The following is an 18,010-nucleotide window of genomic DNA, read 5'->3' as shown; positions in this document are numbered from 1 at the left end:
ACAATTTGGGCATGGTGGAAGGAGCCACACGTCACTTGTATAAATACTATATTTATTAAATATCTTTACAGGTCATTAAATGTATTTACAGATAGTATTCTTGCACAAATGATACTTCAGACATCCAATTCACATAACTGTCTTCCAGGTAAGCACAGGGAACAATAGCCTCATTTAACAAGAAAAAGCCTCCTCTGTCATAGAAAAGCCCAATTCGGTATCCTGTCTGGTTTCCCACAGCCCAGGCAGCAGCAGCGCCCATCACAGTACCCGTGTTTCTTCTCACTGTGGGACAGTTTTGACTATGTTCAGTCTAGTCCCAAACTGCAGCCTATTTTTAAAATCAATTTTACTTCAGTTGCAGAAATAACAATCTTTTTTTTTGGGGGGGGGGGATATTGGATATATGCCAGCTTCCACAAAGATAGCTAAACTGACGGGGGACCACGAACATTGGACTCCTTCATTAATATGGGTATTTCACATTACCCTGGCTATACTAATGAACTTGGTAACACAATTGCAGGGAACCCCCCTCCCCCCGAAGGTCAACCTGTGGCTGCCACTACATTAATTAGCCAAGGAGGATAATGCTCGTTTCTTCTGAGATTCTCTACAAAGCATGGCTGCCGTTTCAGCTCTCTTCAGTCTCCACTCACGTTTAAAATTTAAGAGGAAAAACAGAACGCCTTCTCTGTCCCCGATCACAACACGAGTCTAGTTCCGAGAGCAGCGTGTAGCGTACAGCGGTACAGGTTCTGCTGCGGAGCACCTGAGTCCTGCCTTTTCCTTTTGCGAAAAAGATTTGTGCGCAGACAGCCTTAAGTTCATAGGAAGAAACAGGCTCTGATATGTTTGAGTGCACATCTTAAAACAAAAAACAAAAATTCAAACGTGCAATAAAAATATTAGTTTCTTTATAATACAGTATTGCTTTAAAAACAGATGGAAAAAAGCTATAAACTGTACTGGTCTTTGGTGTCCAGTGGGGGGAGGGGAAGAAGGAACAGTATCTGCAAATTTAAAAAAATCAAATTTGTTCACCATAAAAAAATGTGGCGAGAGACAAATGGCTTTATACATACTGACTTGACTAAAAACTGCTCTAAGCAAAGCAAGGCCAACAATCAAACTCCACTGGGAGTTTCCTGCTCAGTCCCAAAAGGATGGAGAGCCAAGTTCTCCCACTCAGCTGAGTGACGAAGGCGCCGGCTCATCACCTCTTGAATCCCAGAGGTGGCCTTTCGTGCTGCATTGAGTGGGGGCCGCCCGCCCTCTGGAGGCACCGTGTCTGGGAGAGGTCAAGGCCAAGAGGGGAAGGAGGAAATCAGCGACTGATCAGTGCTTATCCTAATGAGGAACTGCAGCAGTGGATACTGGAGCCTTCAAAGCAGAGAAAGCCCAATGTAAAGAGAGAGAAACTCCTCTGGCACAACAGGAGAGAAGCCAAGTACTGCAGCATAAAATACATTCCTCCTAGTTGAAGATACTCAGGCGCAACTTGTCCAGCTTCAGAAGCAAGGGAGACTAAAATGGTCTGTGCAAAGTTACCATTTGCCACATTTAAAAAATTATCACAATATGAATCTATTATGCCAACCTGCGTCCATGCCAAAAAAATCCCACTTTTATCAAGTTTTGGGCGGTTAAGGCATTGTGACAAGGAATTCTGGGTGATTTTTTTTGGGGGGGGGGAGGAATCATCATGCTGATTTTAGGAAAGGCAGATGAAAAAAATAGCTTTCACATGATTCAGCCCATTCTCATGATAAATGAAATGCCTGCCAGAAGCAAGATGCACTGAAATAGTGACATGTACATAGTACATGTGACACAATTATAAATAAAAGCTTGACACAATTATGCAAATATACAGTACAACCACAAAAAAAATATTTAACACAGGCTGAGGTAACCTCAAACTTAGGGTTTTTTTTTTCATACAATAAACCTGGCAGCAAAATCCCCTTTTTGTATTTCTTTTAATAAGGTAAGAGTGCTTCACTGGCCAAGTTTATTATCTAAACATCAACATTATTCAACTGCTATATAAAACATGGCTTTTCATTTCTAAATACTTTTCTACCAGCAAAAATTATGAAAAACTGACCAAAATATATATATATATATATATCTTTACACTATTGATTCTTTTTTTACATGAGCAATTAAAAAAGGGAGTTTGCAGCTACTGAAGAAACAGGACCGAGTGTAAATGAAAAGAAAAGCTATATTGAAAAATGGCTATTAGATACCTGTAAACATCATTAAAGTCCACTCTGGAAACCCTCGGTTATACGAGCCACTGAAATGCCAACACTACTCGTTCCACTTTTTGCATTATGTTGATGCCAGTGGCTGTTGGGGCACAGGCAAAGAGGTGCCCTGTGAGACGCTGTAATGTCCCTGAAACCGAGAAGGGCCGCCCCACCCTCTCCAGCGGCAACCGCCACACATCAAGCCCGATCCAGCACCCCTCGCTCAGGCATGCGCGCAACACCCTGACTTCTCTCCGCAGACTTTATTCCCATTGAAAGGTTTTTTTTAGAGAAGTTATTTTCTAAAAGAAGAATGCTGCTAGCAGCAGCAACACCCTGTGGAGAAATGATGCAGAACTTCCATCAGAACAACAGACCACATGCTTCACACACATACACTCTCCCCTACGTGGCGACTTTCTCACACACACGTTTCACTAACGAATCCTGTGTTTCAAACGGAGTAACAGACAAGGCTCCTGGGCTGACACCAGATAATCCCAGAGGATCACAGCACTTGGAAAGCCTCTGAAAAGTTCACATAAACACAAACCCTCGGCTGTATTGGGGTGGCCACTTGTGGAAAACTGGGTCGCTTCTAGCCCTATAGGATGTCCTCACAGAAGGGAATTTTCAGTAGTACACCAAGCTTTGAAATATGAACATCTGCTTACACTTTGTTACGCTTGCTGTAACAAAGAAGCGTAACCATGATTATCACTCCCCCTATACCATTACTATGCAATAATTACTACATTTTTAATGACAAGCTTCAAGTATTGAAATTCTTCATTTCTTGCTGGCAGATGTACCCCAGTAGTGGTTCTCGACAGAGACCTCGAATGAATCTTAATACAGGCAATGGACGTAACGTAGAATAGCCACTGAGATCAGCTGCAAAGACAGAGATGTCCTGCCAGCAGGAAACAGTACGTGTGAAGCCAGGAACAACTCTGGAACAACACAAGTAATCACAAATTGATGCTTCCAGCCCCTTAGTCTGTGTACTCGGCTACTATAGACAGGAGGACAGTGATGTCATCTGGTTTTCCACCTGCAGAGTGAGACATGTGGATGCTTTCATCAGAACAGGTGAGCTTAAAACACAGTCAATACACTTCTTGTGTTAACAAACAGAGTGAAGGTCATCCTTTGCAAGCAATCCTAACAGGCTCATCACAGCAAGAATCAGGAATGTGGCAGATGGATCATCATAAACTGTGGGGCTTGGAGATGTCTCACCCCAATCAAGGAAGGAACATGTGAGTGCGTTTAATTGATGGCCTGCTAAAGGAGAACAGTTCTAAGGGAGCCTCGATGTTCTCCACTTTAAGCTTGCAGTGAACGTTTTCCTACATACTGGGAAACCCCATGCGCGGCTGAGTGACCTATGACCTGGAAGCTTGCTATTAAGAGGAGATTATGGCAGCAGACAGACCACATGCACCTGTGCTACATCCCACCCACCCGTCGGCATTTTGTTACTGAGCACATGAAGATCACTCACTCAGAGCATCATGGAATGAAACTTGTTGTTTTAAATATTCAACCCTGCCTCTCCACCCTGGGAGGCGAAGGACCTTACCTCTTACATTCAGTCCATTGTCACATGCAAACTGTGCAAAGGGTGACATGTAATTTGGATCATAGGCCAGTTCGTGAGCTTGCTCAGCAATACTTCTTGCTGTCTGCTGTATGCTCTCATAATTCGAGTTCTGGACCAAAAACAAGACAGTTATCAGAAAACACGTACATTAAAGAGACTACCTACTTAATCAAAATGGACACGCTGATAAGAACTAAGACAGCTGAAACCTCCTTTTGGGTTTCAATGGAAAATGTCTCAGCCAGAGAAGCTTGCTTAATATCTATTTATTGTACTTTTACATACAGCCTTCCCCTGAGGCTCAGGGTAGTTAAGGTGAAAGAGAACATATTCAGGAATGTGGCATAAAAGGGGACAAAAATGACCTGCTAGGACAAGATTGGAGAAGCTGCCCTCAAATTAAGCAGCAAATCCAGGAAGAGCAGCAAAGAGGCTCTCAGCAGGCCCACAAAAGTTCCAAGGTGCCTCACCCTCAGACTGGCATGACTGCAGAGCCTTCTGTACCAACCAAACAGGTGGTTTATTTGTACCAAACACTCTGGTGAGGGTACAGACAGTTGCAGCTCTCAGTCCTTTTTGAGAACTAAGGCGGCCTGGATGCAGAACGGGCGCGGCTTTTATGTCACTGCCTCATGTTCACTGGAATCCAACCATTCAATCTCTGGCACCTGAAAGAGACAGGGGGATGCTTCTTCCTCCAGAGAGCCAGTTTGGTGTAGTGGTTAGGATTGCAGACTTCTAATCTGGCATGCCAGGTTCGATTCTGCGCTCCCTCACATGCAGCCAGCTGGGTGACCTTGGGCTCGCCACGGCACTGATAAAACTGTTCTGACCGGGCAGTGATATCAGGGCTCTCTCAGCCTCACCCACCCTACAGGGTGTCTGTTGTGGGGAGAGGAATGGGAAAGTGACTGTAAGCTGCTTTGAGCCTCCTTCGGGTAGGGAAAAGCGGCATCTAAGAACCAACTCTTCTTCTAGCACGGCCTACTGGCCAGCACCCGGACCAACACGCCCTGATCAGCCACAGTAGGGTAGTGGTCAGAGTGCTGGCCTAGGTTTGGGAAGATCCAGGTCCAAGCTCCCACTGGATGACTCTCCCTGCCGCAGAGAGGTCTTGTGAGGATAAAACAGAAGAAGAAAGGGCCAAAGATGCCATGCTGAGCTCCATGGGCAAAAGACAGGGGATAAACATAATAGAGCATAGACAGGTGCAAAATGGAACAGATACACACATCAGGAAATCCCCCGTTCACATCTTGCCCCTGACATGAATTCTTTAAATGGCCTTGCTGGTAACTACTTAATTAATCAACAGTGACCTGCCTTTTTAAGTGACAAAATAATGCTTCTCATACAAAATACGAAGAGCCAGTGAGCAAAGATCTCCAACACGCAATGCAGCTGGACTAGGATTACAGAACTGAAAGAACAGTGCAAGATGAAAACAGAACTTAAGCAAGGCTGAAAGAATCCTTTTTTGGAACTGAACTAATTTGCTTCTCTTGGATTCAGGCTCCCCCCCCCCCCCGGCTTTTCGTCTGGTCAGCAAGGGTCAGTTGGACTTCATCAAAAATGGGAAGGACAATGTCCTACTGAACGTCAGCTCTCAAGCCAACACTGTTTTTCTCTTACTGGGATTCAGTTTCAACTTGTTCACCTCTAGCCCTTCAAGCACAGCCACCAGGCACTGGCTCAGAGCCTCTACCACGTCACCAAATGATCTGGCTAAAGGCATACAGCACTAGGTACCATCAGCCTACTCCAAAAATATTAATTCCCCATAAGCGCTTTACCCAGAGACTGAAGAGCATACAGGACTGAGCCTCAAAGGACCCTAGATACCACTGGAATGACAATGGGTCTCCCACAGCGGCCCACTGATTTCTGTCCGTAAGTTTTAAGCCAATCCAAAGCACATGCCTCAATCCCTACTCCTACCGCCCAACCAATTAACACAACGGCATGCTCCGCAGTATCAAAGGCTGCTAGTAAGTCCAGTCAGAGCAACAAAGGCACAGCCCTTGTCTGCATTCAAAGAATGTGGCCACTTGCACCATCTCCGGTCCACAGCCCAGCCTGAAACCACCCTGAAACATCTGCAGGGAAGGTGATTTACCTTCAGCTTCTTCAGCTCCTGAAGTATCATATAGTCAGGCATGTTGTCAAAAAGTCCATCTGTGGCTGTCAGGATGATGTCTCCTAGCTGGACGTCAAAGGTTGTGCTGTCGGCAGCATCTGGGCTGTACAAAAAACAAAGATAATGAACATCTGTCCCTTTGGATCATCCTGGGCCAAAGTTCAACCTAGGGCACAGAGATAACAAGTTGTTCACAGTCATGTGTGTTCAAAAGTAAAACCACAAAAACCAACACAATAGCTTGTATTCATGGGGATAACATGGTAGGTTTACCTAACTGATAGTGTGTTAAGAGCTTCAGGCATTTTTTTTTGGGGGGGGGGTGTCCATTTATTTTGATTTTATATCGGTCCCAGACTTCTCAAGCCCATGGAGACAGGTAGGACAGCATCGTTGAAAAGGCTGGTCATCTGACATGTGTCTCGGTAGCCCTTTCATATCCTGAATGTCAAGCCTCGAAGGAACTCTGCAGTAAATCTGTCCCTCAAGTGTGCTACTTGCACTTAAGTTTTCGGTGCTCCTGTCTTGACCAGAGTCTCCAGAAATCGTACTCTGAAGGGGAGGGGGTTGCTCCAGTGACCTTTGATAGTTTGCCTGCAAAGGGTCTTGTTCCCATTGGACAGCCCATGCTTTTCCAGCATTCCCATCTCAGACCTTGGTGTTCTGCCAGACAGGAGTTCTGCTCGCTTTGATTGGGCACAGGCCACTGCTGGAAGCTTTTAATACAAGCTGCAGTCACATGCTTCTCTCTGTGCTCTTCAGGCTCTTGCTACCTCACTGCCTGAGTATGGAAAGTTAGCTGCGTTCCATGGCAGGGCTCTTTCCTACAACAGGACATGCTGATCAACTTGAAGGGCCCGAGGGGCAAACGTGGCCCTCTGTGTCTTGGGGGGGGGAGGGGCGCGTTGAAGACTAGCCTCTCTGCATCTGCTTCTTCTAGGGGGCCATTATTATGCACCCTGTGTACAGTCTGAAAATGGGACGGGGATTGCTTCTACCCAAACAAACTCCCTCTAGATAAATAAATATTTTTCATGGTAACTTCCAATGGTAAGAAACACACCACAGTAGGCTTGCTGGGCAAGCAGGCATCAAGTCAGCAGGAGAGAAATGTATCCGAGACACTGACAAGGACACTAACGCTCTACAAAAGGCCAGCTTCTACATGCTGCAGAGACCTCAGTGCAAGACCTGCAGACAGACATGGAGAAGTCCACAGGCAGGACACCCTCCCCCACCTCCTTTTGAGTTGCTAGACAAAGGCTAGTTGGAAGAAGCAAATCCACTTGCCTTGCCACAAAGGGGCTGCTTCCCCCCATGGAATTTCTCTTCAGGGCGTCAAGATAAAGCCAGCATAGCGAGGAGCTATTCCCAGACACACTAAAGAGCCAGGCAAGGATTTCTAGGTGCGGCTGGGCTGGCTCCGCACCTGCCTCACCAGCCCACACAGCCCCAGCTTCACCCCTAATGAAAGCCATACTGCGTACAGCACAGAATTCTCCATGCAATTTCTGCCTTACTGCATGAAAAGGAGGACTGTATTACAAACTTTCAAGCCAGTCCTTTGGGAAGACCGTGCTGGAGAGGGAGCCTTCCTCACCCAGCTAATCATCGAGTCATACAGCTCCTCCTGGTCTAGTAACTTACAAACATGTTGTGCAAATAGAAGAACTTTCACTTCACTTCTTTCAGGAAGCAAATGGCAACCAGTTTGGAGCTCCGGAAGGCTGAAATCACCAGCGGAAGAGTTCTGCTCTCCTGCACGTGAGCACAAGAACTCCCAAACAGAAGTGACTTTTGTTCTGGCCAAGAGAGCGCTGCCTTTAGCGCGAAGCCTCTTACCTGTCACTGAAGACGACCCCTTCCGCTTCGGGCGGGGCTATCGACAGCTGGAACGGAGTGTTGAAGTAGTGCTGCTGCTCATCAGACCGATGCACCACTTCCCCGCCTCGGACTACCAAAAAGCCCGAGTCTCCCAAGTTGGCTGTATGTAAACGATGCCTCGTCCGGTCTAAAACAACAATGCAAGCTGTGCTGCTCCCTGGAAGTGAGATTTCAATCGCTGGTTAGGAAGGGGGGGAGCCCAAAAGGCATCTGCATTCAACACTGAACTGCAAAGAGGTGTAATCAGAGAGCATAGTGCTTGAGCTGCGCATCTTCTAGAGCAGGCAAGCAAGATGCAAGGAAACGCATTTCAGTGGGACGCTGCCGGCAAACAGGCACTGAAAGAGTTTCTGCTGCAAATTACAGCCCAGAGCACTGGCAACACTATTTTTAAGCTAGCCCCCTTAGGCTCTATTTTTTGTGAGGCTGGCACACTCTGCCACTCAACGAGCAGTGTTCACTTCAGTGATATGTGCAACAAGGCCCGGCTTCAATGAACATTTTATCCTGCCTCGCTTCCCAGCAGAGGATGTGACAGCACACAAACTCAGAGATCAGGCACATCTGGAGAGTGGTATTTCTTGAGGATGACAGCGCACCGTTTAGTTAGCGATTTTCCACAGAAACAGCTGCAGTATAATTAGAACCAGCAGCTCCAGCAAGGTCCGAAGGCAAACTCTGCGGATGATGCCTGTTCTTTAGATGGGTAAGGAAAAAGGGCCGATGCCTCCTGAGCTCAGCAGACCCGGACTAAATATAACTTGCATATTTAAAGAGACCTCCTGGCACTCGAGCCAAGATCAGGTGAGCGGTATGTGTGCCAGACACTCCGTTGCGCTTAGTGGGCAAAAGGTTGTTAGTTTCCTTTAGCACAGCTCTTTCTCCGCAACCTCCAGACACGGCCAACGTGTGTCCCAAGGAGCCCCACCAGACTCTGTTTTTCCTAAAAGAGCTGTTTTTCCTAAAAGAGGTGCAGGCAAGATTTGCCTCTGACCAGCACCATAAATAATGTTCCTGGCATGAAAATAAATATGGGCAATTCCAGAGTGCTCCCGTGACTCAAAAGCAGTCCTGAGGCCACATTCTGCAAAAGTACACAGAAAAAACAGTTTAGGCTTGTGGGACTGCCAGCTCATGGGCCCAAACGGACATACTTTAGAACCACGTTTGCTGATGATGTTCCCAAAGCTTTGAGTTTTGATTTGTGTACTCTTCCTAAGGCACCAGGGCAGAATCTGCTGCCCAAATCAGCAAAATAAAACCCCCACACACAATTTAGTCAAAACTTGCCAGTCAGTGGCTAATTATTTTTTGACAAGAACGTATAATTTGATTTTGAATCATTCAAGATTAGATCTCAAGAATCATTCAAGGCAAACCCACCAAAGTCCCCACAGGACATCTGTACAATGCTTCTGGACTCAAAGAGTTCTTAATTACACTTTTAAAATAGGTGAACATCGAACCTGCAAGGTGGGGTTAAGTGATATGATTCTGACATTTCACACAGGATGATGGCTTGTCTATGGCCAGATAGAGAGCTGATGCTTATCTGTCACTCTCTTGAGAACAGTCCTGGTGCAGTTGGCTAAGAAGGCCCACCCAGTTGCTGCTGGACAAGGAAAGGTGGGGTTGTTGCTCTTACCAAGCAAAGGTACTTTGTTCTGCAGCAGCTCACAATAGCTTGTGGTGAGGATCCCAACCGGATTGCTCGGGACAAACCGTCCTTCCTTTACTAAGCGTTCACAAGTGCGCATCAGAGTCCCTGAGAACTGAGAAGGATCAACGCCATAGTCTCGCCAGCCTCCAACACCGTCCGCGACACCTAAAAGAACAAAAAAAAAACCCCACAATGAATGCTAGTTGATTCTTCAATAGTAATATAAGTGAAATTTGCACACCCTGCTGACATTTACTTATTATTCTAGCTCACTGAACTCAAGAAGGCTTTCTAAATTAACCACCTGCCCAATTCAACATTGCATGCAATGAGCGAGGCAATCGCTTCCAAGTAAGAACTTAGGAGCCAAAATCCAGCATAGTCCTGGAAACACCCCTGCTGAAGTCAGCAGGACCAAACTAAGTGTAGGGCATGGAAACAACCACCATTAATTACTTCCAGGGGATCATTCAGGAGTTACTGACTCATTTTGATACCTCTTGAAGATGTACTCAGCCCAAGTAGACACACCTACACCTGGACACCAGTGCAATTAAGCACCCAAGGCCACTTTGCTTGCTTTAAGATGATCACCTCTAAGAATTTAAAAGGTTTCAACACTGAAGCAGAAGAAAAAGGTAATGAATGCTGAGCCAAAGAAAACAAAAGAAGAGCCCTGCTGGATCAGACCATGAATAGTCCACGCAGTTCATCTCAAACAGTGGCCACCAGTTCCTCTGAAGGGAGGGCCAGCGACAGGACATGAAAAGCCAAGGCTTTCCCCTGATGTTGCCTCTTGGCTCTGAATGGGGAGGCTCCCCTCAGTCACCAGGGCTAGTAGCTATTGATAGATTAAAGATACACAACCCGCCCTATCCAAGCATGTGCAGAACTGGGCACTTTGCAGCTTTGCCTCAAGGACATTACCAGATCATTGGATCATTACAGGATCCTAACACGGCTGTATATAATCCCTGAGTACACGTTCCCTAAACACAAGAAGAAATGCCAGGCATTTCAACCAAGCGTTGCCTTTTCTAATGCTGAAAAGGACCAGCAAGATGCAACCCATTGCTGCAATTTTGCAGCTGGGCAAACAGCTATTAGTCCATCTGAACAGAACCCCCGGAGGATTTAAGCATAACATGGCAACAAGTAAAGCTATTTAGCAGAGGCGAGTTCCTATGAATTGTTGAGGAGTTGAGGAAAATATTCTCTAAGGTATTTATTATCTGGCCTCTGCAGACCTACTTACAGAAGCACCTAGTGTAATGTTCCTATTGCTTATACGGTGCAGGAATTGTTCTGCCGCATGCAGGAGTCATAATTTAAGTATTTTAGGGAACAAGACAAAATCATGCCAGTGATTCAGGATGCTGGATGACTCACTTCTCCACAGAGAGCATCTGCTCAAGGAAAGACGGGCTTCCTTTAAAACAGAAGGCTACTAACCTCTGTCCAAAGAGTGAAAATTAATTTAGTGCATGCAGTAAAATGTGCTAATCTGTAGAATGCCCCTCATTTGATAACTGACCTTGGCATGAACTATAAGCCATCAGCACATTACAGCCAGACACCACAGACATTAATCAGATTTCTACCCAAAATAGCACACAACCTTCTAGTTGCTTGTTGGCATTTTTGAAGCCTGTAATACATGGAAGGAAAACATCATTGCTGCCAACTCTGGTAACAAAAGTACAAAAAACAAAACAAAACGTCCCACCCTTGGGGGTACTGAGTGCCAAGAGCCACCTTTCCTGGCTTCTTCAGAAGATACACATACAGCCCATCGACCAGCTGCTGAGGTCAGAACTCGGGCTCTCCCTTGATCTCCTATCTCCTTTGCTCATACAAACAAGTATGCGTACTTGATGAGGCAAATGAAGACAGCATTTCCTTGCGCAGCAGAAACACTAAGGATAAAAACATCACAGAACACCAGCTTTGGGGCCAGGGCTCAAGGCAGATAGTGGGCCAAAAAGCAGTAAGGCCAAAAAGCCTGAGAAGCATTTAGCAGTGAAGCAGGAAAGACACTTGGACAGTGTTGTGGCCATCTCTCCAAAGAGCTCTGCAGCCAATGTATTTCCTCAAGTGGAGGCACCTCTGCACGCCACCCCCATTTGTCAGCACAGCCATCTCTTCACAAATCGAGTGAAATTCTCTTAGCTTGAGAGGCCAAGAAGCTGTCAAGAGCCTTCTGCAGGGATGACCATCAAAGAGCCAGCTTGGTATAGTGGTTAGGAGTGCGGACTTCTAATCTGGCATGCTGGGTTCGATTCTGCACTCCCCCACATGCAGCCAGCTGGGTGACCTTGGGCTCTCCACAGCACTGATCAAGCACTAATATCAGGGCTCTCTGAGCCTCCCCTCCTTCACAGGGTGTCTGTTGTGGGGAGAGGAAGGGAAGGTGATTGTAAACTTCTTTGAGCCTAGAGAAAAGCGGCATATAAGAACCAGCTCTTCTTCTTCTATAGAAGCAGTACATTTTTGCTCATGGGAAGATGACTTGTGCTCTCAATTGAGTCATCACTGCTGCCACAACCTTTTAGCTGTTTTACAGCTTCTCACCTCATTCACATTCCCTTTTACACCAGCCACCCGGACAACCAGTGACTCCAGTAAACTGCTGTTATGTTACCTGGGTCCTCTTCCCAACTCCTAATCCTGTACCTGCCCAGGGACTACCATTCAACACATCTGGGCTACCCATGCAAGATGCCACCTGCTTGCAGTTGCTGAGGAGCACCTTTATCTGGTGAGGAAGGTTTCTGACAGACTACCAGTTTATTCAATCTATTATATACAGGGCTGCATTGGCAAGACCACTCTTATTCAAGTAACAGGTATCCAAAAATTTCACATTCTGATGGACACATGTTAGCAGGTGCTATGCTGATGCCATCTGTTAAAATGCCCATGCTTCGAAGGGTCTAAAAACACTTAGTATCTTATACACAGTTTGCTTCCCTGCCTTTCCATAAAGAACTGACACTTCTCCAAACTTTGTTTATCCACTGTTGTTTTTCTGTAGTGCCACAATGACTAAAAAGTTTGGAATGTCATCTTTCTTGAACACCCACCACAGAATTTAACATCACAGTTATAACAATAGGACCGAGGAAATCCCAGGCAGCCTGTGCTTGAATATACGGTGCAAATGCAGCTCACCCTGTGGAGAAATCCATCATCTGGCATGCAGGCCTACGTGAGAACTTCTCCTTCCATTATTTACAAACATCCACCCCACAGTTGTGCATGTGAGAATCTATCCAGGGCTCCAAGAGAAGACATTTAACATTCTGCTCAACTTGCTGAGCATCTCAATTTTTGAGGTTTCCCTCGACTCATAATTTAGTGCTTGCTAACTGTGAACAGCCACCTGATTTAGTCTTGTGTGTAATGCTTCACTGCAATAGATGTGCTGATTGATTAATTTTCAGATAATTTCCCAAAAAATAATTTCCAATATTTGCGCTAAGCTCAATTTTTAAGTTCTGTTTTTCAGTTTTTGCTTGGTTTTCAATCCTGCAGCTTTGTACTGCTGAATATGCGTTGGTTCTGGTGCCACACAGTGCATCTTTCTGTAACGGATGGCACCAAACACACCTACTTCAGGCAGCCAAACGAGAGCCTGAGCTGAAACCAGTGGGTTAAAAGACCGTAACACCACTTTGCATTTATATAGCAAGTACAATTCTAATAATTATCATACATGTTCAGTAACCTTTATAATCAACGTTAAAATTGGCATAACTCACTACACCAGCTCTGCCAGGGACATACACCCACCCTGCTGCAGGCTCTCAATTCATGACACAGGGTGCATTTCTCAGAAGTTAGTTATTACTCAATAGATGAAAGTCATATGTAGCTTTTTTTCTACATGCTGGTCAAACAGGGATAGACTTTGAACTTGGACTAATCCCAAGTGCCCATGCAAATTCTTTCCACTGCCTGGGAGCGGCTCATGTGGCTCCTCCACGCCCCTATCCAGCCCACGGAGGCTCACAAATGGAAGGTTTAGAACTTGTACATCAAACCTCTTGGCACACTCAGGGCTCTGAATGACTCATACCAAAAACAAACCAGGATTGAAGGAAAAGTGAAACACGCTTAAGGCTCATTCCATGGCTAACACATTCAATATCTTATTAGAGTGGGAAGGGGCCATATGACATATATTAACTCCCACACATTTGGGAAATCTTTCCAGGGCTGTCAAGAAACCCCAGGGTTTCATGAACCCCTGGTTGAGAAAGCATCCAAGGTAAGTTCCATGTAAGTTATAGAATGTTCAATATAAACCACCCAGAGCCGCAAAGAAATGGGTGGTATAGAATGCTAAATAAATAAATATATATATAAGTATCTGTCCAGCTGCTGCTTGAAGACTACTAGTAAGCAGACAAATTTATTTACACCCACCTCTGTCCCCCAAGAGGACCCAAAGCAGCTTATCCTCACAACAACCCTGTGAGGTCGGTGAAACAGAGTGTGAGTGGCCCAAGGTCTCCCACCGCTTTAAACTTGTGTCTTCCAGGAGCTATTCCAACACTCTTAATCACTACACTACAATGGCTGTTAATAGGATCAAACACAAAACGCTTGATGGCAAGAACAAGATGTAGGATAAGGTAGAGAACTGGAAGCCTCGGCTCAGTGCATTCACATTTAACTTCCTATTTGCACAGCAGATTGTACCCTCTCGCCTATAAGTTAGACTGCATCAGAAGAAATTAGCAGCCAGGAATCAAGCCTCACAGATTTAATTCAGAGTGAATGAATGGCTCTTAATGCTCCACAATGCAAATTTATCTCCAAACCTCCAGTTAATGATCAACACTGTAATGTGATCAAATCTGGAGAATGTTAATTTCTGCTGCTCCATGAGGCACCTCCATGATGCTAGAACAGTGTTGGCATCACGCTGTGATGTCAAGGAAGCAGCAAGTCCTCCACTGCAGCTCACTGCAGAGTGCAAAGAGGCACTCTTTGAAATGAACTCTGCTTACCACGTTTGCTTCTCAGCCGTAGTGCAAAGTGAAAGAATAAACTCCAGAGAGCTGGACTTGATTTGAGGGTTATGACTCAAGAACAAAGATGGAAAAGAATGCATAAGGAAATCAGCCTGATAATATTTTCCACCACTCCTCAAAACTATGGCTACAGTGGTAGTCCCTCAAGAATAAACTTCAGCCGTTTCAAAGCAAGGGCTGGATACCAGAGGAGAGTCTTATTGTTAAAACCATCTTACAATTATAAATGAATCACGAGGAAATGTTCAGCAATATCAATCATCAATTCATAGCATAAAGCCACATGAGCTGTCCTCAAGTTCACCTTGAAAAGTTCTTTCAAAGGCCACAGAGCACACAAAGCGCCTACACTCTGAAGGTTTCCCCCTTGTTGCTTCTGTGATATCTGACACAGCACTGCATTTTAGATCTGCAGCATGCCCCATGAGCGACAGTAAACTGGGTGTGCGAAGTGCCATCGGACACCTGAAACCCTCCTCAAAGTCACTTTGCTTTTCACCAGACAAGGACACAAGGTGCACTCAAAGCAGGAAGTGTCTGCTCCTTAGAGATTATGAAGGCCCCTGGCATTATTCTAGTTCTGCCTGAAGAGAAATTAGCTGGGGACATGGGAGAAAATGATTCCTTTCTCCTGTGAAACTTCCTCTACTCTGGAATGAGTTAAATGCTTTTTAGGTGTCACAAACTTGAGATGTACAGCATGACAATTATTTTGTAGGACAATATACAGAGTTAGATAATGACAACCCCTATGTTTAACATAGACATATGCAACCTATTTTCATGGATATGTTGTATTGTTAACATATGATTAGTTTCAGCAACATTGTCTCAAAACATGCTACTAAAACTTCAATATTTGTAATGTTGACAAGTTGAGATACAAGCATGTTTGTAATCATAGTGAGACGATGTTTACTACAGAATATATTTTCTAATTTCAACATTCCCCCATGCCTCAGGTGGCGAAAAGATGAATGTGTTAAGGTACCATAAGGTATAGTTTATTTGCAGTTCTGCTTGTAGAGAACTAAAGCAACTTAGCTGCATAAATAAGCCAAACTATGCTTGTTATCAATTCTACTTCTGATGCCAGTAAAGAAGTAAGATAAGTTATGCGTTCACAGGTAAGTAACTATTGCACAGATTGCAACTTTACACAACATTTCTCTGTTTCCAAAGAAATTTTACACCTCTGCTGTTCCCATCTCCTTGTTTGCAGGGTTGGTGCAGCCGTTAGGACCATGGATTTCTAATCTGGCGAGCAGGGTTTGATTCCCTGCTCCCTCACATTCAGCCAGCTGGGTGACCTTGGGCTCCTGAGCAGGAATATCAGGGCACTCTCAGACTCTCCTCCCTCACAGGGTGTCTGTTGTGGGGAGAGGAAAGGGAAGGCGACTGTAAGCCGCTTTAAGCCTCCTTCAGGGAGAGAAAAGCAGCATATAAGAACCAACTCTTCTTCTTCTTAAAAATCAAAGTCTGCACTGCTGCCTTTTTCACCATCGGATCCTGGAGCGTCAAGAACACTCCCAAGACAGGGGCCTGGCCAGAACAAGCTTAAGGACAAAGGGCCCCTATCCGGGAGTCGAGCAAGCCTGGGGGCCGCTGCCCGGGAAGCCTTACGAGAGCCCTGCCTGCCCTGCTCCCTTGCAGAGGCCACTCACCGAGGACGTCCGCCGACCGGTGCCTGGCCACGAAGCAGGCGTCGTCGCCGTAGCACATGCCCTTCTTGAGGATGCCCTTGCGGAAGTCCTTGCCGAAGCCGCAGCTGGCCGTCACCAGGCTGTAGTCGCGCGAGTCCGTCTGCGAGAGGCCCCCCAGCACGGCCCGCGCCACCAGCCGGCCGTACGAGAGCACGGAGAACATGGCGGGGGGCGGCGGCCCAGGCGCCCGGCACCCCCAGGGCCACGCCGCCTCGAGCCCGGAACACGCGCCGCTCACGGAGCCCGCCCCGTCATCGCCGCCCGCCGGGAAACAAAGGGCGCCGCCGCCGCCGCCGCCGCCTCAGCCCCGCTTCCGGCCGCGCACGCAGAGACGCGGCGGAGACCCTCCTCGGCGGCGCCCGCTCCTCCTCCTCCTGGTGCTGCTGCGGCGGCTGTCCTCAGGCAGGGGTCGCGCCCCCGGGCCCGCCACGCCCCTCCGCTCCGGCGCCGCCCCCTCCCGCCGGGAGGAGGACGAGGACGAGGCGCCCCTCCCCCTTCTCCTCAGCACGGGGCTCCCCTCAGGCGCCCGCGCTCGGCCTGCGCTCCGTCACCGGCGGCGTCTCTCCGGCTCCCAGCCGGGCCCCTCCGCCGCCATCCTCCCCGGCCTCGCCTGCTGCGGCTGCTGCTGCTTCGGCTTCGGCGGCGGGAGCGATCGAGGGACGGCGAGAAGGAAGGAAGGAGGTCAGCGCCGCCGGTTGCCAGACCGCCTGGCTGCCCGCCCTCTTCACATCCGGGTCCTCGCGCCCGCCCCCGACGGCGACGCCAGCGAGCGCTCCCCGGCGCGATTGGCTGCGAGCGCCCGCCTCATTTGCATAACAGCCCTTGCTTTTTCGAAAAAATCTAAAAGGGCCGGTGCTGGCGGAGCACGCGACCCGCTTCGACTCCCGGCAGGCAGCGCGGCCGAACGGGTTTTTTCCCCCTTTCCCGTCATGGCGTGGCATTCTGGGAGTTGTAGTGCTGCGTCCGTAAAGACCACGCGGCTTTTCCAGGTCACCTTGCTGTAGAAAGGAGAAGTCGGGGCCCCGTTGACTAAGCTGTAGTTGCCGCATGGGAGGTACCATTCAGTGGTCCTACCTAGATTCTTCCAAATGGGAATAATTATATTGTTATTATATCCCCCTGAAACACCGATAGGTCAAGGTGACTGTGACCCTTATTTCAAGGTCATAAAGAGCCTGGATGAGTCATTGCCTCCACACCCATCCAGATGGATGTCCTCCAATTTATTTCCTTCCCGTTTCTCAGTTGCTGCTTCTTTTTGTGATCCACCCTGCTCCACGATCTGGAGTTTCTACATTAGAAACCCAGACATTTAAGAAAACTTAAATAGATCTTTTCTACAGGTAAATAGAAGATACTTTAATATGTGCTTGCCTAAAAGAGCCTGACCTAATGCAAGAACGGTAACCCTAGAATTCAGTGGAAGAAACGATGCTGTTGCATGCAGGAGGCCCCAGGTTCAGGTTACCAACCAGCCTGAAGAAAAATGTAGTCCCCTTAATAGTATTTCAATTAGATATTATTGACCACTATGCAATGAAACACTTCCAGAGATCCAATTTAATCCATTAAGCCTCTGTTAAAGGTACAGGAACATTTTCTCCAGACTGCTAGGCAAACATATCCCATGTTCAGTTTCTAATCTGAAAAAACTCTCTTTCCTGAGACCTTAGCAGCTGTCATTTAAGATGATACCACAATGCACAGATCCACCATCAGTGTA

At 46.9% G+C, this 18,010-nt stretch overlaps 1 protein-coding gene across 1 annotated transcript; it reads right to left on the bottom strand.

Moving 5' to 3' along the window:
- Positions 1-35: 35 nt before the first annotated feature.
- PPTC7 (protein phosphatase targeting COQ7) lies at positions 36-16,765 on the bottom strand. The gene is made up of 6 exons (XM_077308572.1): positions 16,249-16,765; positions 9,531-9,710; positions 7,844-8,042; positions 5,981-6,104; positions 3,844-3,973; positions 36-3,312 (listed from the first exon to the last, which is right to left on the bottom strand). Exons 1-6 carry the CDS (start codon positions 16,448-16,450, stop codon positions 3,254-3,256), a joined length of 894 nt encoding a protein of 297 aa, XP_077164687.1. The 5' UTR covers positions 16,451-16,765; the 3' UTR covers positions 36-3,253.
- Positions 16,766-18,010: the final 1,245 nt, after the last annotated feature.

The sequence above is a fragment of the Paroedura picta genome, chromosome 13 (genome assembly GCF_049243985.1).
Source record: "Paroedura picta isolate Pp20150507F chromosome 13, Ppicta_v3.0, whole genome shotgun sequence".
Taxonomy (NCBI): domain Eukaryota; kingdom Metazoa; phylum Chordata; class Lepidosauria; order Squamata; family Gekkonidae; genus Paroedura; species Paroedura picta.
This window is presented reverse-complemented; position numbering and strand designations above follow the sequence as displayed.

Coding starts and splice junctions, on each gene's coding strand:
- PPTC7 (XM_077308572.1), bottom strand. CDS start 16,450: ATGTTCTCCGTGCTCTCGTACGGCCGGCTGGTGGCGCGGGCCGTGCTG. Junction 9,711..16,248: donor CCGGTCGGCGGACGTCCTCG/GTGAGTGGCCTC, acceptor TTGTTCTTTTAG/GTGTCGCGGACGGTGTTGGA. Junction 6,105..7,843: donor GGGGTCGTCTTCAGTGACAG/GTAAGAGGCTTC, acceptor TTTTTTGTACAG/CCCAGATGCTGCCGACAGCA.